Below are 23,801 nucleotides of genomic sequence, written 5' to 3' on the forward strand. Positions count from 1 at the left end.
TTGTATAGAATGCACTGTAGAATTCCAAAGGAAGGGAGATAACTCTGTAAATAACACTCAAATACAATAGAATCTATTGGATTTTCAATGTTGATTATCTCCTAAGAGTAGGCAGATTGGAATGAATAATTACACATTTCGTAATATTGACCCACAAAACAACTTAATTACAAAAATGAAAATATGTAGTCTTTTTTTGGGTGTACCACATTTTTCAGATTTTGCATGATTCTTACAAAGACAGTTACTTAATTTTTTCAGTTGGTAATTTTTGGAGATTCTGTAAAGTGAACATTGTTCGCACATATCAATTTTTGTGATTTAAAACAAAAGATTAGCATTATATAGTGTTAAAATCAATTTCACGGGTACAATTTTTTGCAGTTCTCTGTCCACTGCAAATATAGCGAAAATTAATATATATACAGTATATTGTACCTAAAGATACCTTATACCCTGTAAATACATTCACAGGGAACCAGACATGATTTAATTTTACTTTAATTGTAAACTTTCCTTCTTTTGGTCTCGATTTTGTTTTATGAAGTATTTTTTATTCATTGTCAATTTTCTTCAATTGTTTTTGTTTAATGGAATCATGTTGATGGAAGCTGAAAAGAAACAGTCCAGTAATATATGTCATTCATTTAATGCTTGCAAACAGAAAAAAACAGTTCAACAACACTGTGGATTTGTATAAATAATTCATCAGCACTATCATATTGTTAATATAGGTATGAAATTTAAAAAAGTCTTTGGAATGATTTGGACAGAGCCAAAAAAAACGGACATCATCTTCAAAATGGACGGAAACACTCATTACAAATATAAAATCTATTACAACTTCATGTATACACAAAAATATAAACCACAGAAAAATAACAAGTGACTTCACTCCTCTGTAAAAAATAAATACATCAAAATAACATTAGATAAAAAAATACACAATTCAACAGACGATTAATTAATGAAGAAAAAAAAACATATTAAAAATAGTTTTCAACAAATTCAAGTGAAGCATAAAAAAAAGTTGTTTCAAACATTAGCATCTATAACTGGGATTTATCATTAACACATGTAGTGATACATGTAAGTTTGTTTATAACAATAACAATAGCACTTCTAAGTCTATGTATTTCATCATGGTCTTAGAATGTATATAGAACAAGTATTAATCCAATCTTTAAAAGTCACATAACTGAAAGATATGGAATATCAATGACACTATAAAATATAGAAAAAAAACAATTTAAAAAAACTTAAGAACAGTCAAGTTTGGTTCCATTGTTTATACTTGTAGTAACAGGGCTACACCACCAAGGACCCACTTGCTTGCTTTCTCCTTGGACTTCAGATTGAAGGTCCAGACAAATGTGGGACCTCTGGTCTTAGTCTTGTAGACTGGACATTCATATATGTTTCTAGTGTCCATACGATCAACAGGGATAGCCTTGATGAAGATAACTGGCATGGCTGGTGCCAAATCTTTGAGTCTGGCCTCAGCAATCATACCAGTCTGCATGTCCCAGCGGGCTCCTTCCATAAAAAGACCATGGACATAGGCACCTTCTCTTGGTGGGCCTGCCATGTCTTCTCTGGTCTTCTTGGTGACATCACACTGAAGAGCCATACGATCCAATGGCCATTCGTTCTTCCTAGCCATCTGCTGCATAATAGCTGTCAAGAAGGACTGTGGATTGAAGAAGCCTCCAAGCCATACTGCAGCTGGAAGTTGGAAGTCAGAGGTCCAGGTTTCTAATTCCTTAATTCTCTGCAACAAATCTGCATACCAAGCTGACAGACCATAAAGTGAAGGATATGCTTTCTTGGCCCAGCTCTCTGGGACAACATCCAAGAACAGGGAGTTACCAAGGTTCTCCATATCAGCTGTGATGGTAAGTTCACCCTGAAAATCAAAAATTATTTAGTATATAAGACATATACAGAGTACAAATCTATTACCAGTAAATATTAGATTTCATACATTTTCTGTAGTACTTATTCAATAGTGTCTATAACTGAAACTGTACCAAATCTAACAAATAGCTGAAATTAATTCACCAACAGAAATGCTAGTTTTTTTTGTTTTTGTTTTACCACTTTTCAATTATTCTGCTTTTATCTGTATTTGGTAGCTTTTCAATTTTGTGTCAAGGAAAATTTCTGTAATTGATGCTCTTCAAGCATGCATGCTATGTACAGGAAAGAGACATAATACAGTGAAACCTGTCTTAAACGAACAATGAATGATCTAAAAACCTGTCTAAACCAGACAATTTTTAATGTCTTATTATATTTATTTAAATATCTGGACACCAAAGAGGAATAGGAGCAGAGGTAGACCCAAGATTACATGGCAATGTACCATTGAGTGGGAAAAGAGTGAACTTAAACACTCTAGGGTACGTTTACAAAAGATGGCCAAGGATAGGCACAAGTGGCATACCTTATTGCTGCCCCACATGCCACTGGACGTAAATGACAGTAAGTAAATGTCTTTAACCTGGGCAAACTGAATACCTGTATAAACCGAACCATTTTTAAGGTCCAAAAAGGGTTAAGTTTAGACAGGTTTCACTGTTATTTAAATGAAATTTACCTTCAATCCAAGATCCAATTCTTTGAGAGTACGTTTCATCTCAGAAGTCAACATGTTCATTCTTTCAGTCTCCTGGAAGGCTACGACAACATATGGTGTTCTTTCTTCTATAGGTACTTTAGCCATAATTTCAACCATGTTGAACTCATCAGGTAATTTCTCACTAATTTCATCCAATATACTCTTAATCTACAAAATGTGAGCACAAACTTTTGATATTTGATAAGAACTATAAACTTTTTGTCATCTCCTCTTAAAGTGTCTGTTGATTTAAGTGACATTGTATTCTAGGACTAAGTTACTATAGTTTTCAGTTTACCATAATATATGATATAAATATTTATATCATACTGTAGTTATGTGATCAAAGAGAAAGAATATCAGATTTTTTTAACTTCTACCTCTATATGCAAACCACTGAACTGGTTGTTTCTCAAATTTCAACCATTTGCTTCAAAAAAAGGTATGTGGTACTTCAATAGGGCCAAAAATAATTTTAATGCCATAAAAAAATACCTTCTCTTCTCTACTGACTCCAGTACCACCAGATGCACCAGAATCCCTAGGCTGCATTTCAAATACAGTTCTGAACAGGTTCTCTGACTTGGTGGTCAAGAATTCAATCTCAGCATTAGGATGTAGACCATAGAGGTATGGACTTTCTTGTGGTAGGCATTCATCAATGTAAGCATGGTAGCCCTTGTAGTCTGAGTTGGGTGGTATGGGGAATCCTGGAGCAAGGTATAGTTCACCATCCAACTGTAATATGTACAAAAGCATTTCATCAACAAATTTCAAAAAGGCAGTCTAAACTCAAAAACTGTGCCAATTATATCAGAATTATAAACTGGATTCTCTGATTCTGTGGAAGTACAATTGTTTGTGCAGTATCAATGTTTGTGGTTTTTATGGGTAAACTTGTAAAACTTTGTTAGAACTATCACAACCAATTATTTTCCATTAAGAAAACTACTGTTGGCCATGAAATATACAATCAAATAAGTAATAGACAAAAACAAAGACAAGGAGTGTACATATATAAAATCTGCCAAATTTTAATACAAGGTATAAATTCTCCTAGTTGTTTTCACTTACCATGTCTGGATGCATGTAGACCTCCAGGTACGTTTTACATAATCTTCTATCCCAGTCATCAGTGATATGACCTCCATACATAATCTCTCCAAACAGATATCTCAGATCTTCCCATGGTACCTTAGCATTAGCCTCTAAGTAGTTATATAACACCATGGCACTGATTGTCAAGTCACCAGTGTTGTATGGGTACACTCTATTCCATCCTTGTGGTCCAAACTTACGTCGTTCACATACTACAGCGTGGAAGTAGCAGATGGAGAATAGGATACTCTTGAATTCAGTCTCTCTGGCACACATTTCCATAGTATCCTGAAATAATAATGACACCATTTTGTTAATGTTGAATATCTAGGATTAGAAAAAAAGAACAGATATGGTAAATGCAACAAATATCCCAGTGTGTAACCTAAATACAAAATAGTAAATACTATCAGAGATCACTAAAAGGTCTTCAGCACATGTAAACACCTTTAAGTAAGCTCTGAAAGGCCTAAACGACAAAAGTAATAAAATTCACAGCAGATTTACTTAAAATTTTATTTTTTCTTATATTCTCATGCTCTGGTAGATAAACAAAGATCTGTACGTGAAGGATTTCAAAACCCTTATCCATAAAAATTGTGTATTTCATCAGCAAAATATCACGGAAAAATGGCAACATTTTATACCTGATTGAAATTATCCAGAGCCTTATGCAAATTGGCGAACATGCCAGTTGGAGGTTCGTTGGTGATCTTAATAGCAGCCTCAAGGATACCCTGTGGGATGATGTGGTACTCTGCAGAGGCAGCTGGCTCAGCACTGATATACACACGATAGTTTTCATGACTGGACTCACTGTAGGTTTCAAGTTTCTTCTCAAGTGTTGGAAGCCATTTCTGGACCAAGTGGACATTCTATAAAACATGATATAGACATTGTAAGGCAGAAGTACGTAGACATAATATAGACATTGTAAGGCAGAAGTACGTAGACATAAAATAGACATTGTAAGGCAGAAGTACGTAGACATAATATAGACATTGTAAGGCAGAAGTACGTAGACATAAAATAGACATTGTAAGGCAGAAGTACGTAGACATAAAATAGACATTGTAAGGCAGAAGTACGTAGACATAATATAGACATTGTAAGGCAGAAGTACGTAGACATAATATAGACATTGTAAGGCAGAAGTACGTAGACATAAAATAGACATTGTAAGGCAGAAGTACGTAGACATAATATAGACATTGTAAGGCAGAAGTACGTAGACATAAAATAGACATTGTAAGGCAGAAGTACGTAGACATAATATAGACATTGTAAGGCAGAAGTACGTAGACATAAAATAGACATTGTAAGGCAGAAGTACGTAGACATAAAATAGACATTGTAAGGCAGAAGTACGTAGACATAAAATAGACATTGTAAGGCAGAAGTACGTAGACATAATATAGACATTGTAAGGCAGAAGTACGTAGACATAAAATAGACATTGTAAGGCAGAAGTACGTAGACATAAAATAGACATTGTAAGGCAGAAGTACGTAGACATAATATAGACATTGTAAGGCAGAAGTACGTAGACATAATATAGACATTGTAAGGCAGAAGTACGTAGACATAAAATAGACATTGTAAGGCAGAAGTACGTAGACATAATATAGACATTGTAAGGCAGAAGTACGTAGACATAATATAGACATTGTAAGGCAGAAGTACGTAGACATAATATAGACATTGTAAGGCAGAAGTACGTAGACATAAAATAGACATTGTAAGGCAGAAGTACGTAGACATAATATAGACATTGTAAGGCAGAAGTACGTAGACATAAAATCATCATTAATATACTGTAGTTGTATTTATTTTCAAGTTTGTTAATTTTCATGTCATCTGTAAAATGATCATATTTGCTACTATTTATCATTATTGCAGCACGGGCTTTAAATCCCAACAAACAAACAAACAAACAAAAACTATTTATCATTACAGTTGTCAGAGTATGAGCATTTTGTATAAAAAACATTTATGCTTTATGGTATGAGTTTTGCCAATAAATGAATACTGTGTGGTGACCTGTAGAAGTTAAATTGTTCATTGCTTGACATTTGGTCAATGACTATCTTATTGGTAATCATACCAAATCTCCTATTTTTATATTTTTGCAGGTACTATTTTGCCCTCATTTACCTTTCACAAAAGTGAGATTTTGTGAAAAAAAGGTTTTATTACTTTGATACTTTTTGCAATTGTAAAATCTGAATTTATAGTGTTAGAAAAATAATAATATGTTTCTAAACATTAAGTTACCTGTAGAATGACCCAGTGACCTTCCTTTGCAGCCAGATCTAGGGCCTGTTCAGCAACAACTTCCTGACCTTGACCAAGGGAGATGTTATGGAAGTTTTTGTTGTCATCTGTGAATCCAATCTTCTTTCCGTGCATTTCCACATCCTTCAATGGGTTGACACCAGGAGATAGAATGAAGAAGATTGGTGATGATGGACCACATTCTTCGTAGGACTTGGCAAACTCTACACTTCTTCCTTCAGTGTATTTGGTTCCAAGTTTCTCAGTTACAAAGTCACTGGAAATACAAAAATATTCAACATAGAATAAATCTTATTAAGATCCAACTAAAGCAAAAAATTCACATGCGATATGGTCTGAACAATGCATTTCAATAGGCTTTGACTGCCCAATCTTTGACAGTGCAATAGGACTTTCATTGTCAACAAGATTTATTTTTTTTACAATTTTTCAAAAATTAGAAATAAGACACCAACCATATTTATTCTGACAGGGGCTGGGTTTTGATGTCAGAAAAGAAATGTTTTTGGTGTATGCACAAAATTTTTATTCATATTTCAGCAGCAACCAAAATCAATATTTTTTTTCAATAGATGAGTAAAAAGAATTATTTTCCAAAATATATAATAATATATTATATTATTGTAATATAAATGTAAGTGCCTAAGAACCAACTAAAACTTACGTGATAGCATAGGTCATTCTGTCAGGTCTAAGAGCCCTCATCATACAGAGTTTCTGCAATGAAGTCTTATTCTTCCATTCTTGTGGGAACTTTTCTTTCTCTGGGGCCTCACTTTCTACAAACTTCTTCCATCTCTTGGCAGAGCCTTCAATGTCACGATCTAAGTTGCGGAATTCATCCATGTTAGCCATAGCCTGAAAAATAATATTGCATTGATAATTAAGAAAATCTACAAGTTAAATATATATATATATGTATGTGTGTGTGTGTGTTTTTTGCATTAATCTTCAAAAGGTTTAAATCATTTCTACTCACTGCCAAATATACAAGAGTATAATCAGCAAGCTTTAAAAGTATGTAAACTCTTTGGATATCATGACCTATAAATAGTATTTTTAAGACTTTTATAATTTCTCATGCTTTGGTTGTGCTGCGAATATATGTCATAATCCCCTCAAATTAATTATTTCATCAAAACACAAAAAAATTGTTTAGCTAAAACATATTTATTTGCTCAAGAATACAAGCAAGGAGATTGGACTCAACTTATAACAACATTATGGAGGTCCTCTCCAATGGAGAAAAAAATGGTATATCAATTATCTACACTGCTGAACAATATTGTTCATTTACGGTACTGTACTATACTCAAAATATTCAAATTGCCAATTAATATAATTCTTTTAATTTCAACATCAAAAATGGACTAACAGTTAGGTAAGTTTTATGTCCAATGGTATACTGGGATTTATCATTTTAAGGGAGATAACTGACCTTGATGCCTCCCCAGCTGTTATTGTTCATGAAATCAACTGGAGATGTTACATTAGGTACTGCTGGGAATCTGAGTAAAAAGTCCAGTTCTGTTGGGTTGATGTCTTTAGCAATCAACAAGATCTAAAAATAAAAAAAATAAAAATTGACAGCAAAGGATAACACTATGATACAAGTAATCAAGAAAAAATTTGAAGTCAAGACAGAAAATATCACAGTGTGTCTGTTCTGTTGAGATGTTCAAAACTGACGTTATTCTGTTTATTGGTGATGTCACAGTCGATTTGATATAATTTTGTCATTGGATATCACCAATATTTTTCAGTATCATGGCAGCAGCGTGAGGTAGAAATTATCAGGCAATGAGAAAAATAGAAAAAAAAAATATAAAATTGCCAATGAATTAAGAAATAGTAGTAAGTACATAAATTGTTGATAGTAATAACAAACTGGAATAAAAAAAAATAAATTTGGTTTGCAGATAAGATTTGGAATTTCATTGTTGAAATAAGCATGAAAGAAATCAAAAATGGATTTGATCCTTAAATGTACCTGGAATGTCATCTGAGCTGTGAAGATGATCTTGTCTCTCTCAAACAAACCTCTGGCTGTATACATGAAGACTGAATATGTAATACAATCAATCAGGTTGTTAACACGAGCTTTGAGTTCCTCAGATGGTTCTGCTCTGTCAATAGCTTTCTCAAACACGACACTGAAAGCCTGGAAAATAAATTATTTGGTGACTGTCAAATGGTAGAATTCTAAGAAGTGTGAAAAAGAGTTTGATGTTATCTATAGGGTTTCTACTTACACATGAAACTTATCTTTGTATTTGACTTTAATAGTTTAGTATTCAAATTTCATGTTTGGCTTTTGATCATGAACTTATTGAAGGATGTAATAGTACTTTTTACTTATACTTTAAGCAGCAATTCCATTTTTGCACGTAGATCTAAAATATGATATTAAGCAGTCAGGAATATTTTTCTTCATAGAAAATTATAACTTCACTGGAAGAAAGATGACAAATTCAAAACTGTGTGATAGATTGATCACAAAAACTGCAAAAAAAAATTTCTAAATTTACAGTATGTTTGTATCAAATGTGAATTAAGTGTTAAATAATATTATACAATACCTTGAGTGAGAATTGGTACATTGGGTTGATCTTGTTCAAGTCATTCAAGATGAAGTAAAGGAGGGATGCTCTAGCTGCAGCGGGTCTGTAGCTTTCTCTAGCCAAGTTGATATCAACTTCAGTCTTCTTAGCTTGTTCTGCCTTCACCTCAATCTCAGCAGCAGTTCTCTTGGTATGTTCAAGATTTTCTACCAAAGCATAGTCTCCAAGGAAGTTACCCTCAGCAGCGGATAAACGAGCTAAGAGAGAATCTTCAAGTTCTTTGAGTGTGATTTTAAACTGATTCTGCTGTCTTGTAAGATCTCCCTTTAGTTTTTCCAAGTCAGGTCTCTCCTTGCTGACGACAGCTGCCAACAGTTGGTCTTCCAGACCATCTCTGGTTACAGTAAAGTTAATCAGAGTTGTTTGAGCCTGCATCTCAGGCTGATAATGGGGGTTGGCCAATTTAGTTTGGAGAATCAACTTGAAGTTTGGATGATAGTCAACTTCCTTGTCTCCCATCTTGATAGCACGTCCCTTCTTAATGGTGTTACGACCAATCAGAGGATCCAATACAGGGTCAACACTCTCACCAATGTTCTCAATAAGAACAACATCGCCATTGGCTACAGCTTTTTCAATGGCATCCAAATATCCCTTTTGACCCAGACGGATGATTTTCAGATCAGCACCATACTTGGTTTTGATCCATTTGATACCTTGGAGCTGAGGGTCAATCATTAGGGGCCATCTTTCACAGTTAGTCAAAATGGTAGCATTTTCAGTTGACATTCTGTCACTAGGCAAGTTTTCATTGTTCCATGAAGCCACCTGTGCATCATCTGTGAGCAAGGATAAGGGGTCTAGACCTTCTGTAACTGGAATAGGGAATTTCAGTCCCTTCAAGTATGGAACCCAATGTCCATTCATAAGGTCAAGTCTGTAGTTTTTGGTGAAGCAGCCTACGTAGGATACAAAAGCCGTAGTTAACAGAACATCACCAGGAAGAGTCTTCTCTTGTTCTTTGAAGTTTGCAATGGAATCAGCCCAACGGACATTCTCAGATGCAAGACCTCCAACAAGTCTGTTAGCCAGTTCAATAGTTTTGGCAGTCATTTCAGCTTCTTGTTGACATTTCAATTTCTCATTTGTGGCTTTCTCAAATTCTGCAGTAAGTTTGGCAAGTGACTCTTCAAGATTTTTAAGTTTCTCTCTGATAGCATTCAACTTTATCTGGGCAGCATTTAATTCAGCATTAGCCTGAGCTAAAGCAATACGTTTTGGTTCCACAGTACAGAAGACCTCATAGTAGGAAATGATATTGATGACCCATGAGCATAGACCAGCAGCAGCTAAAGATTTGCCTCGGACAAAGTCTGGGTTGAATTCAGGATCTTTAAGATATGGCTGTACTGCCTTTTGACAATTCTCATGAATATTGTCTTTATCGTAGTTCACCAAATTGTCCAAGAATACGTCAACCTGAAATGAAATTCAGAACAACATTTAATCAAAGATACAAAAATTATAAATACCGGTATTCATATCATAGAACACATTTTTACTCACAATTTAGATAGCCATAAATATCAGTAACTCACATAAACTTATAGCTTACATGAAACAACTTTAATAATTCATAACTTCATATTCAAAAGATAATCATTTTTAAACTAAAAATAATTAAGAGATGGAGTGTCAGCAACGTTATATATATGTAGATGCTCTGAAGCATGGCACAAAATTATTTTTTTCTGTAGAGATGTAGTATTGAAATGACATATGCGGTTAGAAAGTGATTGTTTGAACTTATAATGCAAACTCACAGCATCTATTATAGGAGGTCTCACATATTCTTAAGTGATGGTACAACATAGTGGTGTGCACTGTCACTTAAGTAGGTAGACCTAGGGTAAGGGACACAATTCATGCAAGTCATTGGAATGTTTGTATTTAGCATGTTACACCAATTTTATGTAGCATAAAAGTAACTTGGACTGATTTCATTCTGTTTCAAATGGAAGCTTGACCGGCTTTGTTGAAATTGAATATGATACAAACATATCACTGATTTCAAGAGTTATGTTCCATGAAGCTGAACATTTAACTCTCTGTAACATATTTACGAAGATAACATACTTTGCCCATAACACCACTCTTAGCTGATTTCCAGCTTTTATCTTTTGGCACCTTTCCTCCTGGGGCTAGCAGGCACATCACAGCACCTAATACATTGATTACAGCAGGTGGTGGAGAACCGAAAGATTTCAATTCAGTCAGATTGGTCTGGAAAAGAAAATCAGGAATATGCAAATAAAACAATTAATGGTTTCAATTTTAAGTAAGGCAATTTTAGACAAATAAGTGGACATGGCATATATAGCTTTCCCAGTGCTAGCAAATTGAACCCATAAATTAAATGAATTACTAAATGAAAATGTGCCTGTCCCAAGCCAGGGACGTGTAGTCCAGTGATTGTTGTTTTTTACGTTCATTGTTATTCCTTTTACAGTCTTTTCAATAGATTAGGTTGATTTTCAACTTTAATGAATAGTTTCACTTAATTTATTTTTGGGCAAAAATAAGCAACCACAACTCATTAACAGTAGTGGTACTTACCTTGTTCAGTGTATTCAAAGCTTCTTTAGCAGCTAACAAGGCTGGTTCAGCTTTGGCCAAATCAGTCTCACAATCTTTTGCTTTCTTGCTGACTTCTTCATTAATTTTGGAGACCTTTTTCTCCTCATCGTCAGCAATGGCCTTCTCCTTAGATACCTTTTCTGTCTCAGCACCTACGACTGTGATCAGTTTGTTGGCATCTTCATTCTTCTGAGCCAATTCTACCTCTTGTGAAGCCAATTTGGACTTCAGGTCGTCTACTTGTGTGGCAGTGCTTCTTAGTTTCTCCAAACCATTTTCAAGACGAACAATCTTTCCCTGTAAATCTACGTTCTGCTTTTCAAGTAAGTTCTGATACAGTTTAATCTGTTCAAGGAAACTCTTTGGTGTGGTGTAGTTATAACGACGCTCATTTGCTAGATATGATTGTGACATTTCGTTGACAGAAGTATGGACATATCCCATGAACTTGGAGATGGAATCTCTCATTTCAGGCTGAAAAGGAAAGAAATGAGATTTAACATCATGTAGCAAAATTTCAAGGAAAAATTTTTACATGTTAATTCTTATACATTAGTGTCATACATAATAACAATAAAAGAAAAAAACAGAATGGTACTTAAAATGCATTATACAATGGAAGTAACTTTCTCATCATTTCACTTTAAAAGAGATACTTACTGATAGAAGCTCAATATCTTCCAAGAACCTGGCTGACACAGAGTTCAAAGCTTCTACTGGCCATTCGTGGAACCAATCAATACATGTACAGTTGGTAACGGCAGGGAATTTACGACTTCTGACACGGAGTGTTGATCCTACTGGGGAGAAACACAGTACAACCTGTGGATATATATTATTTTAGTTTATTTATAGTTTATTTATAGAATATCGAATGAAATATGAGTCAAAGTAATGAGAAATTTCTCGTACAAATTTATTTTTCATAGGTTTAAATAGTGCTATGTTCATGGTGGACAAAAAGCACAAAGTGCAAATTAGCAATGCCCCCCCCCCCCAAAAAAAAAAAGATTATAAATCAGACTCCACATGATTTTGTCAAAAAACAGACAAGTCTCATAATTTTTTCATTCTTTGAAGTATAATTATAACAGTTTTATCATATTTCACAACTAACACATCAATCAAAGCTACAATAACTTAGGTACATCACTGACTAAGAATCAGGCAATATTAGCACAAGGGGTGGCACATGAAGAAAAAAATGCATAGATTTTTTTTTTGCACTATCCAAGAATTTATATCTCATTACCTCCAGAATTAACCATCAAAGTATTTGTAAAGTTTGCTTTTCTTAGATATCAATAGGTCAAAATTAGTTAAAATATGAAAAATGTCTTAGAAATTTTCCTGCACCCTATTCCCTTTATAAGCAGTAAAAAAATATCTATATCACAGATGCTTCAGGATAAATTTAAATAGCTTTTCCTTTGTTTTCTAGATATACTGAATATACTTGAGGCAAAAAAAAAACCAAATTAAGAAAAATGATATGCCACCTACAGCCTGATTCTTAATTAGAATGGTACATACCTTCAACATTCTCCGGACTCTGTCTATGAAGAAACTCCAGCAATTTTCTCTGCTGTCTTCCAATCCAAGACCTTTCACTTCATTTCTGACACCATTGATGATGTTCTCAACTTCATCATCAGGGAAAAGTTCTGGAATTTCACCAGAGGCGAGCAAATCATTGATAAGCACAAGGAATCTTTCATCAGCAACCTGTGCATCTGTCATTAGGAAGACAATACCAATACCCTTCATTCCAGCCTTGATGTAAAGTTGTGAAATGTCCAATTTTAGATCAGCAATGCTGTAACCTTTCCTGAGAGTTATCTGGAACACCTCCAAGCTGCTTATGGATGCAGCGAGACGGGACAAGCTCTGTTTACCACTACCACCAACACCAATCAACAGAGCATTACCACGTGGTGATTCCAAGATACGGTTGATTCTACAGATATGGGACATGGCATCCTCGAACAGCACAAGATTCATAACAGCATTCAATTCATTGTAGCTGTCTAAAGCCTCAACTAAAATTTTGTTCAGTCCTTCAAAATGGTCAACTATACTGTACTTGGGGTCTCCAACACCTTGGGCAAAATGACAGAATATCAGTGGCTTTTTAGTCAATGCTGTTTCCTCAATGTCCTCGAATGACTTTTTGATGATATCCTTTAAGAGTTTGTCATATGTTTCCATGTCTTTGTCATCAGTTAATTTATCTCTGTAGACCCTTTCTGCCTCATGCTGCCATAGTCTGACTAGATCAATAGCTGTTTTGGCACAGTCTGGCATGGCAAAGAGAATACCCTACAAACAAAAAAAATATATTTCTTAAAGTAATACAGATTCATAACACAAGAGTTCACAAAGGCATTTGACATACCGGTAGACAAAAAGCAGTGTATAGCATACAAATTAATGAAAGGTCATAATCTAATATTGCCCACGACATCATAATACATATCCTATAAATACTTCATGACTAGAGCCACATGTAAAAAGATTTATGTTTACCTGGAAAATGTTTGAAAGATCTCTCAAGTTGAAGATGTAATGAAACTTAATGGCTGTTGGCAGGAAGGAGCTGGTAACTTTGGCATGTAGGGCAACAGCACCTGAAATTACTGTTGAGGCATATTTTTGTACTCCCTGGGCAAAGCCATTAATGGCTAAATGCTGTGACAGAATGTTGGTATAAATTGTTGTCAGAGCATCCAAGTTGGGAAAGTTGACTGAGAACACACAGAAATGTCTCTGAAAAAAAGGGTGAATTGTTATAATACATTGATTACACTTTCACTATTGTTAAATTTTCAATATTTGATATTTGACATTTTGTGTTACTTTCCCATTAATACATCTCCTGTACTGTTTTGACTACTGATTTTACTGATTTTGACTGGTGGCAATTTTATGCTGCCTATATGGGTTGAAATATACTTGAAATAATGAACTGTAATGGAAGCAGAAGGTTAAACACTCTATAAAAACTGCTTTAATCCACCTTTAATTTGAAATGCCTGTATCAAGTAAGGACCATTGTAGTGGTTTCTACATTTCTGATTTTTCAGTCTAATATTGCTGTTTGTTATACAGACTTTCCTTCTGAATATTCCTTCAGACTACTGCCTAGCATTTTTCACTTCGATAATTTAGTCAATACTCTTTATTTTCTATAGAATTGCATGTATATATTTATAAATGGCTGAAGTTTACACATGTGAAATTTCAAATTGTGATAAATTGATTGTATATCAGATTTAGAATTCTGATACTAGTTTATTTTAATCCATAAAGGTATTTGTTTATTAAGGTTTAAGTTTTTCTAGATATTGGGGATTTATCAAACCACAAAAATGAATAACGAATTTAAATTCAACAATGTCACTTAATGCAGTAAACAAAAAATAATCAAACAAAAAAAATGTTACCCAATAAAATACAAAAAGAAAAGCATACAGTGTACAAAATTTTTCAATACCAATATGCAAATTTACCTGCAGACGTGAATCAATGGTGAAACTACCTGCGGTTGGATTCATGCAGGACACATATTGAGTATTGTGGACTTCTTTCAATGTCAATTTATTCCTATCATACCAATGACCGTGGTCAATGTGTTGTCTAATAAGTGTGTGTGGCTGTACTGTGAAGTATTTGTCTACTTCTGGCATGTTCATGTCATCAACAAAGTAGATCAGTCTTCTTGTTCCAGGTGGTCCAAAGTTTCTACCAGCTTTCTTTTCTAATGGTTTTTCCAGCACACTCTGCAACATCTGAGAAGTGGTGTAGAAGTTGAAGGGTACATTAGTTACCATGAAATCTTCTGACAGAGATTTTAATTTGTCCTGCATGAGTACAGTTTTGCCAGTACCTGCATTTCCGACCAACATGACTGGCCGTTTCTTATCAATCAACATGTCCAAGAAAAATTTGACTCTAGTGGTTTCAGCTGTATGTACTAAAGCAGCCTGTAATGGCTGGTCTGGATCCAACTCAAACTTGGATACCTTTTTGGTCCATGGCTCAAATTTCTTGGTTTCTGGGTCAATGAAGTAGTCAAAAACTGTTCCGGCTCCTGGGAACTTGACTGTTTTGAATTCTGTTACCCACCATTTGGTGAATTCCACTCTGTAGTCAACAAGCTGTAATAGAAACAAAAGTTGTATTTAAAAAAAAACAAACAAAACAAAACAAAACAAAAAACAAAAAACAGATCCAAATACTCTAATGCAAAGTTCAGGCAGTGGTAGAGAAATGAGGTTAAAAAATTGCAGAAATAGGAGTATTATATTACTTACCTGATCTTGGAACATAACACCACCAAAGGCCCATACACATGCAAACACAAAGTACAGTTCATACAACTCCTTTTGACAGTCAGGAGGTGTGTTCTCTGGGGTCAACAGACACTCCAACAAGTAGGTCAACATCTGAATGTGGCTGACCTCAGCAATTGGTGTAATCTTCTTGAATCTTGTTCGGAGAGTGTCTAAGCAGACTGGTACATACTTGTCAAACAAGATAGTCAGGTTAGCTCTCTCTGATTGAACTTCTCTGGTATCAATCCAACTCTGTACATATCTGTCAACAGAAAAGCAAAAATGTATGTGGAATTTTATTGATTCTATGTCAGTGATAATAAAAAGCACTTTTTGAACTTTACACTTTAAATTCATACCCTGTAGACACTTCTGTTTCCACTGTAATTTTCTGTAGATTTGATCACCTTCACATATTTACTGGCATTAAATTCATTGTGTTAGCAAATGAGTATTTAGGGTCCTAGTTTTCACAACTTCTTGCATAATAATAGGTAAAATATCTCCATTTACAAGAGCAGATTCTGGCAGGGCAAATGGCCCGTGCCCTCTCCAAAATTGTGAAGAAAAATACTGCAAAAATTCTACCCAAAAAATTTTTTTGCTTCGCTTCGTTTGGCATTAAATTCTAAATCCTGGATGTACCCCTGATTTACACTTCAATCAGAAATGATAGCATTAATAGATATCTATATCAAAACAAATGGCTTTTGTTTTTTTTTCTACTGTGATTCTTTCAATGTGAGCATTAACAAAACAGCAAACAGTTACAGAAAATCATGGTCTAAGTAAGACATGGTAAAAGTGTCAAAGACCATTAACAATAACTTACGGATTCCAGCCAACATCGGCAGGGTTGATAAACAGGATACCAGCTCTGGATACAGTGGCTGGAGTCGCAGTTCTTAGATGACTGATCTCAAATAAAAGTCTCATTGTTGGTGTCAGTGGAATTCTTTCATTACTGGCCAATGTCAATACTTTGTTGTCATCCATGACAGTGTTTAGGGATTCAATCCACATGGGATCAATGTCACCATCCAATACAATCCATTTTGGACTGTCATTAGTCATGTTAGCCAGATCTCTCATGATCACAGAGAACAGACCTATAGTAACGAAAAAAATGAAAAAATTCTTAAAATGATCTATAATTTTGAAAATGTATTAGTAATTCGTTTTAGTGTTTCACAAAAATTAAATGAAAAGAGTTTTGAGAAGAAAATATGATTTTTCTACAATATATCACTAACTACTATTCCATCTATTCTTGATTCACTCTAGAAACCACATCATTGTAGAAACATTGACACAAATTTCCTCTATACAACATACCATCTTTCCATTCTCTGGTTGCTGGGTTGATTATACCAAACAGTTCATTGTTGGTGACAGCTTTAGGATCCAGATCAATAGCTTGTGGTTTCTTGCCGGCATTACGGTATGTCCTGATTAGAGAGTTCCATACCTTGCTCTTACCAACACCAGCATTACCAAGACAGAAGACAGAGTGACGTACATCAAACAACTCCTGCAGCTGTACAACCTGTAAAAATAAATATATATCTATTTTAAATACCATTCTGTGTAAGAATCAGACAATGGGTGGCACATCATATTTCTCAATTTGTTTTTTTTTTTTGCCACAAATATTATCCATACATCTAGAAAACAACTGAAAAGCTATTTAAATTTATCCTGAAGCATCTGTGACATAGATATTTTTTGACTGATTATATAAGGTAGAAGTGAGGGAAAATTTTCCAGCCATTTTTCCATAGTGTATTTCAATTTAATTTGACCTATCAATATCTTAAAAAGGCAAATTTTACAAACACTTTAATGGTTATTTCTGGAGGTTATGAGGTAAAAATACTTGGATAATGCAGTAAAATCTCTGTGCATTTTTGCTTCATGTGTCACACTTTAAACACATTTTGCCTGATTCTTAGACAGAGAAGTACTTAAAAACATTTGCATAAATGATTGTATTGATATCAGTATTTTCAATTTAGGGGGTTAATCTACTCTATGACTTATTTTTCAGAATTATGTTCATTTGTTTAGTATAGGTATCACATGAATCATTTATTACTATGATTTTAGCTTTAAAATTTGCAATATCATGAAAATCTTGTTCACCAGTACATGAAATTAGTGTTAGAATTCTCATATTGCAAATTTAATTTACTGTTATTAATTTTTAGTCCAATTTGTTTGCAGTAGTAATACATTGCAATGACTTTCTGTAAATTATTACTTTCTAGTCCAATTTGTTTGAAATAGTAATGCATTGCAATGACTTTCTGTAAATTATTACTTTCTAGTCCAATTTGTTTGCAGTAGTAATACATTGCAATGACTTTCTGTAAATTATTACTTTCTAGTCCAATTTGTTTGCAATAGTAATGCATTGCAATGACTTTCTGTAAATTATGAATTTCTAGTCCAACTTGTTTGCAATAGTAATGCATTGCAATGACTTTCTGTAAATTATGAATTTCTAGTCCAATTTGTTTGCAATAGTGATGCATTGCGATAACTTTCTAAGTATACAATGAAACCTGTCCAAACTGAACTCCTTTCAGACTTTAAATTTGTTTGGTTTAGAAAGAAGTTTGGTTTATGCAGGTAAAAAGTACATTCAAATTAATACAAAGGGACTTCAAAAAGTGTCTGGTTTAGACAGGTTTTCAGATTATTCAGAGTTTGGTTTAGACAGGTTTTATTGTACATTAATTCATGGTATTTTTTATTATACACCTGTTTTACTATGTTTTATTCTGATGCACAAAATAAAAAAAAATGTTTTCATAAAGTGCACATAATATCTACAGTTTCACCTTGATTGTAATAGTCTACATACCTTGAGAATGAAGTTCTCCTCTGGCTGCAGTTTCTGGTCCAGCACAGCCTGTCTGATTGACTTTTCAAAGTCCATATCTCTCTTCCTAGGTACATTGAGAGCTGGGAACAAATCTCCAATGAGACCCATAATGATGGGTACATCATCAGTGACGATCTTGGGAATGTTGAAATCTCTCAAGGCCCTCATCAATACCTGATAAATAGAGAAAGCTCTGCATCAATGTAATAAAAATCAAAATGGCATTTAAGTACTGGGAGAACCAAATGTGTAATGCATGTCCCAATGATACATCATCTCTAGAAGTAAAACACAAGAGAACACCATCTAGCCTTCAACACTGAGTAGGTCTCACACTCAATGGAACATGTTATTGGCTCCTCATATCAACACATTTAGAGTGATAAGACTAGAAACAGCCCAAGAATCAATGTTGTAGTATACAGTTTTCTCTGTTTGCTAAATTGTGCATGAAAATGATCTTTGTTTTTGTTTTTGTTTCCTTTTTTGTTTCTTATTTTTTTTGCAAGCCATATTCTTGGATTTTAATGTTTCTGGTATGTCCAATTATTGATGCTTTTGGTATTTTTTTGCCATTATTACTTGTTAGCTCTCAAAGGTAAATATCAAAATAAAGATAATTCAGAAGATGTTGTAAAATTTCTGCAATTATACATACCTGATCTTCTGGTCTGTCAGGATCACCTCTCTTCAGGGAACCAGCCACTACTAATACAGATTTAATAGCTCTAAGACCCCAATCATAATGGTCTTGTTTAGACAAAAGTTCTCTACACAGTGTGTACAAGGTGATGAACTTTCTGGCCAAGAGACGAGCTTCAAGGAAGCCTTCAGCCACCAACATGATTTCACAAATCAGTTCAAAATCTGGGACAACCATAGCACATGGTCTGTAAACAAATTAAAACAAAAGAATTACCAACTTTTAACATTTTGATTTTCAAACACAACTAATAAATGAATATTGAGGAATGATCTCAAAATCTGCAATGATTTGTTAAAAAATGAAAAGAGTACACAGCAAAACTGATCAAATATCAAGAAAATTAAATATATTAGTAAAATATTGACATGAGATTAAAAGTCTTGCAGAACTTAGTCATCTCACACAAATGGATATAGTACAAAATGCAAAAACAAAAAATGAAAATCATTTTTTTATGATACAAAACTATGCCAACAACAATATTACATAAAAATAAGGTGTGCTTCAAACACTGGTGGGCTTCATGTATGAACTAAATAAAACAGGTACCAAAAATCACCCCTAGTCCAAAAAGACCAATGCACTTTTTCCACCAGAAAAAAATAGAAACAACATTCTTATATACCTGAACAAAGCTTTGAGATTCTCAGGCAGTTCAGTTCTACCAGCATAACCTGGGTTCATTGTGATGAAAAGACCAACAGTCCATTTCAGCTTGATAATTCCTCCCTGGAAATTGAATTCTAACTTCTTCTCTCTGATGGCATCCTGAATACATTTGACTTGTACAGCTACCACAGACAATACTTCAACAGCAATTCTGTTGAACTCATCAAAGCATCCCCATGCACCAGACTGAGCCAATCCTTTGTAGATGTTTCCAATGGACTGGAATAAGTATGTAATTTCATATAGAATAATTTTCGTACCATACGAAAATATTAGATTAAGGAGGTAGAACTAGGGTAAGGGACACAATTCTTAAAAATCATTGGAATGTTTATATTCAGCATTTCACATCAATCTTATGTAAGCATCAAATTAACTTGGATTCATTTTATTCTGCTTCAAACGAAAGCTTGAGAGGATTTGGTGAAATTAAATATAATACAAACATATCACTGATTTCATGAGTTATGTCCCTTACCCTATGTCTACCTCCTTAAAACATGGTATTGCAATATAAAGGAAACAAGTATTACTGTAATTTGAATAGGGAAGTTTAGCATGCTAGAAAATATGGTTTAACTCACCATTTCCATTAGAAATGCCTGTAAAAGCATTGTGGCTGTTTTTAACTTTCAGCAGCCCTTTTCACAAAAAATCGTAAGAGTGAAATCAGTCGTAAGTTGTGATGTCACAATACTTAACTCTATTATGACATCATAACTTACAACTAATTTTACATTTACGATTTTTTGTGAAAATGACTGCTGGTTTTTGTCTTGATATTGCCATTTGCTATATGGACTTTCTTTCTTTTGACTATTCCTCTTGACTAATGCCTACAGTTTGCCTATCAATTGAGTTAATTTGTTTACCTTTTATGCAATCAAGCACAAAGTAAGTTCAATTGGCAAGACTGAGAACTTCACAGAGAAATACTAATTAAGCATTTAAGTGAAATATTGTAATCAATTAACTCACTATTCCCTACATTGTGTATGTAGATCCTCTGTATTTCATATGTTCACATTTAGACAATGTATTTGGATTCTGATGTATTTGAATCATCCCACTGCTGACACCTTGGTATTTTTTTGCCAGTTACTTACCTTGTAGTCCATCTGTTCTGAACAGTTGAATACGTAGACCATGATACCAAGAGCACGACCCAAATCCTTGGTTGTCTCTGTTTTACCAGTTCCAGCAGGACCAGCAGGGGCACCGCTCATGATCAAGTGGAGGGACTGAGTCAAGGTGATGTAACATCTGTTTTATAAATAAAGCTTCAGTTAGCATACTCAATAGAAAGAAATGTAAAATTAGAAATCATCAGACAGTCACAATGATAGAAAAACAAAAACGATTTGAAAGTTACTTGCTTCATTCCAACAGATTGATCTGTTGATTTAAGAACAACAGCAAACAAAGCATAAGTCGGCAAACTGAAGTTAGAACAGAGAATACTAGATATAAGATTCAACAACAAAATACCTGTCAGTTAGAGGAGTAATGACAAGACGTGGTGTGTTGCCAAGATATTCATGAGAATATCTGAACTGGGCATCACAAATGTTGGCAAAGCAATCCCTTTCGTTATCATCCCATCTGTGACGTAACTGACTGAGCCAGCTGAAGGCCTGAGAACTATCTACCCTGGTGGTGATCAGTTTGGTGATGACATCACGAGCATGTACATCAATGGTACAGATCGTCATGATCTTCTGACGATCACCAGAGCTCAGTTTGCCGATCAACATCTGAATCAATGCATTCAACTGCTGAACCTACAGTGGAAAAAATTAAAATGATATTAAGCAAATATGTAGACTGAAAATAGTTTAAGTTAGGAAATAATGGGTTTAAGAAACTTGGAAGAGATACTGTATGCCAAATTATTATAGGTAGTGTAAAATTTGGCAACTTTTAGGCAAAAAAGTATATGAACAATTTTGACAATTTTTTGTGTTTACCTGTTTCTTGTTGTAGTCCTTCAGAGCATTTTCATAACCCTCTTCAAGTCTGGCAAAGGCAATGTTTACTTCTGTGGTCCACCAAATTTGAGTTCCACATAGTGCCACTTGAGCTGGGAAGTCAAAGATCCACTGATCTCTGGGTTTCTCTTCATATGATGTCACAGCTTCAGTCATTTCATGACGGACAGTGCTACACTGAGTTTCAAGAAGTCTCATCAGCCATACCTCAACCTATTACGACAAATTAAAGAATTTCTATTAAAAAAGATTAATTCAATGAACACTTAAGATCATAATGATTTGAAGGTATGTAGGAAAAAATAACTACCCTTAAAAAAAGGACGAGGAAGTATGAATGCTTCAGGGTTTGAAATTAGCAGAGGCCCACTTGCCAATGGCCCCTAAAATTTAGTAAGGGCTATTAAAATTTCTACTGTAAATGTAACTTTACATAATGGCTACCAAAATTTAACTTGTGGGCTACCAAGCCAAACTTTTAGGTTAAAATACTGCACTTTTCACCCCCAGCAGATAAGTAAAATATTCAAGACTGTAGAAGGAAGATGTAGGTTTAACTCTTTTTTTGGCCCCACTAATCACTAGCTGAAATGTTCAATACTGGAAAAAGTGTACTTGCCTCAAGATCAGTAAATGAAAAATTGAAGAATGATAGTATTATAGGATCAAACATACCTGTCCACTGAGATCACATGCTTTGTCCAGATCAACATATTCACCATCTTTACTGTGCATACCAACAGCAGATTTCAATGGATTGCCCTTGGAATCTTCCTCAAACTTCAAGTTAGCCATGCTGTCAAACAGTTTAGTCAAGTGACGAGCCACCTTAAAGAGCATATTGTATTTATTATTAAAACGTGTTATGTTTCTTGTTATTACATGTGTCTCACACATGGAAAAAAACATACATTGTTTTAGCATACAAATTTTCATGAAGATTTCTTCACTCATGCTAAAAGTTTCTGTTCAGTGCTTTTATTCATGATCAAAGTAGTCTACATCAAATCTGTAATCTCTAGAGATTCTTGATTCTTAAATGGAAAATAGATTGTGGTTTCAAAATGTTTTATTTTCCTTTCCATGCACTCAAGATGTGTTTTTTTTAATATTGAAATAAAAATTCTAATTTTTACCTTTGGTGGATTGTTTCCATTGGACAGAATATCCAACAGATCAGCTGATGACACGAAGTAGAATCTTGGGAAAGCCAATCTCTTGGTCTCTAGGTATTCAGCAAGAGCCTTCTCACAGAGAGTTAACTGCCCTTGAATGGCTTCCAATCTTTCAAACAAGTTTGGTTGGTTTGTGGCATCTACAACATTTTTAGTTTTCTCTACTTCTGAAACCAATTCCTAAAATGAAAATAAGAAGAAAATATTTACCTCATGTTACAAGGTTAAAAGCTGTACTAATGAAATTTTCAGGGTTAAAAAATTTATATTAGATTTCTTCAACATAGATCTTACAAAGAAGTTTTATAAAACATTTAAATTTAATGATTTGTGTAAACTTTTGAACAGAGATTTTATGATTTTTAAAGATTTTTGCAAAAGATTGAAGCTCAAATAAATACCTTGAAATCACTGTCAATACCATCAAATCTCTTAGAATCCTCAGGCAGCTGGTTTCTGATATCCTCAGAACCGATGAAGATACTTTCAAGATGAGACCATGTTCTTTGTACCTCCATCCAGATCTGAATAACCTGGTCAGCAGTAGATAGTTTCTTCTGCCAGGATGATACTTCTTGTAAGAAGTGGGCAATGAATTTTGAAGACAACATGTTTTGCAGTTGTACCTGTTCAAGGAAAAAGAAAATTTCAGTCAAAATGAAAATACCAATATACTCAATTTTAATTTTTATCCCCAAAATGATTAACTTAATAGTGATTTGTTGAATAATTCATTATACAACAGGGCTGTCAAGCTTCCAAAACACAAATGCAGGAGATTTTGAAAATTTTTGAAAGATCAAAGAGAAGCAAAATTAGGTAATAAAATCC

The 23,801-nt window shown here is 34.2% G+C and overlaps 1 protein-coding gene across 1 annotated transcript in view; it reads right to left on the reverse strand.

The window, feature by feature from the left end:
* Nucleotides 1–633: 633 nt before the first annotated feature.
* Nucleotides 634–23,801, reverse strand: part of LOC148620192 (dynein beta chain, ciliary-like) — a 41,029-nt gene continuing 17,861 nt past the window's right edge. The window contains exons 19-46 of the mRNA XM_088580874.1: nt 23,372–23,596; nt 22,932–23,150; nt 22,471–22,623; nt 21,775–22,008; nt 21,296–21,588; nt 20,914–21,070; nt 19,764–20,026; nt 19,091–19,322; nt 18,412–18,606; nt 16,881–17,091; nt 16,378–16,654; nt 15,525–15,807; nt 14,721–15,368; nt 13,738–13,977; nt 12,745–13,530; nt 11,872–12,033; nt 11,191–11,685; nt 10,711–10,857; nt 8,593–10,053; nt 8,004–8,174; nt 7,452–7,574; nt 6,678–6,871; nt 5,993–6,269; nt 4,366–4,593; nt 3,695–4,006; nt 3,116–3,358; nt 2,600–2,788; nt 634–1,906 (exon numbers count right to left, since the gene is read on the reverse strand). Coding sequence (XP_088437000.1) covers nt 1,289–1,906; nt 2,600–2,788; nt 3,116–3,358; nt 3,695–4,006; nt 4,366–4,593; nt 5,993–6,269; nt 6,678–6,871; nt 7,452–7,574; nt 8,004–8,174; nt 8,593–10,053; nt 10,711–10,857; nt 11,191–11,685; nt 11,872–12,033; nt 12,745–13,530; nt 13,738–13,977; nt 14,721–15,368; nt 15,525–15,807; nt 16,378–16,654; nt 16,881–17,091; nt 18,412–18,606; nt 19,091–19,322; nt 19,764–20,026; nt 20,914–21,070; nt 21,296–21,588; nt 21,775–22,008; nt 22,471–22,623; nt 22,932–23,150; nt 23,372–23,596 — 9,036 coding nt within the window. The 3' untranslated portion in view covers nt 634–1,288. The remainder of the gene's footprint in view (nt 1,907–2,599; nt 2,789–3,115; nt 3,359–3,694; nt 4,007–4,365; nt 4,594–5,992; nt 6,270–6,677; nt 6,872–7,451; nt 7,575–8,003; nt 8,175–8,592; nt 10,054–10,710; nt 10,858–11,190; nt 11,686–11,871; nt 12,034–12,744; nt 13,531–13,737; nt 13,978–14,720; nt 15,369–15,524; nt 15,808–16,377; nt 16,655–16,880; nt 17,092–18,411; nt 18,607–19,090; nt 19,323–19,763; nt 20,027–20,913; nt 21,071–21,295; nt 21,589–21,774; nt 22,009–22,470; nt 22,624–22,931; nt 23,151–23,371; nt 23,597–23,801) is intronic.

The sequence above is a fragment of the Perna viridis genome, chromosome 4, assembly GCF_037379345.1.
Source record: "Perna viridis isolate PV_CMFRI_1.1 ecotype Kerala chromosome 4, ASM3737934v1, whole genome shotgun sequence".
Classification (NCBI taxonomy): Eukaryota; Metazoa; Mollusca; class Bivalvia; order Mytilida; family Mytilidae; genus Perna; species Perna viridis.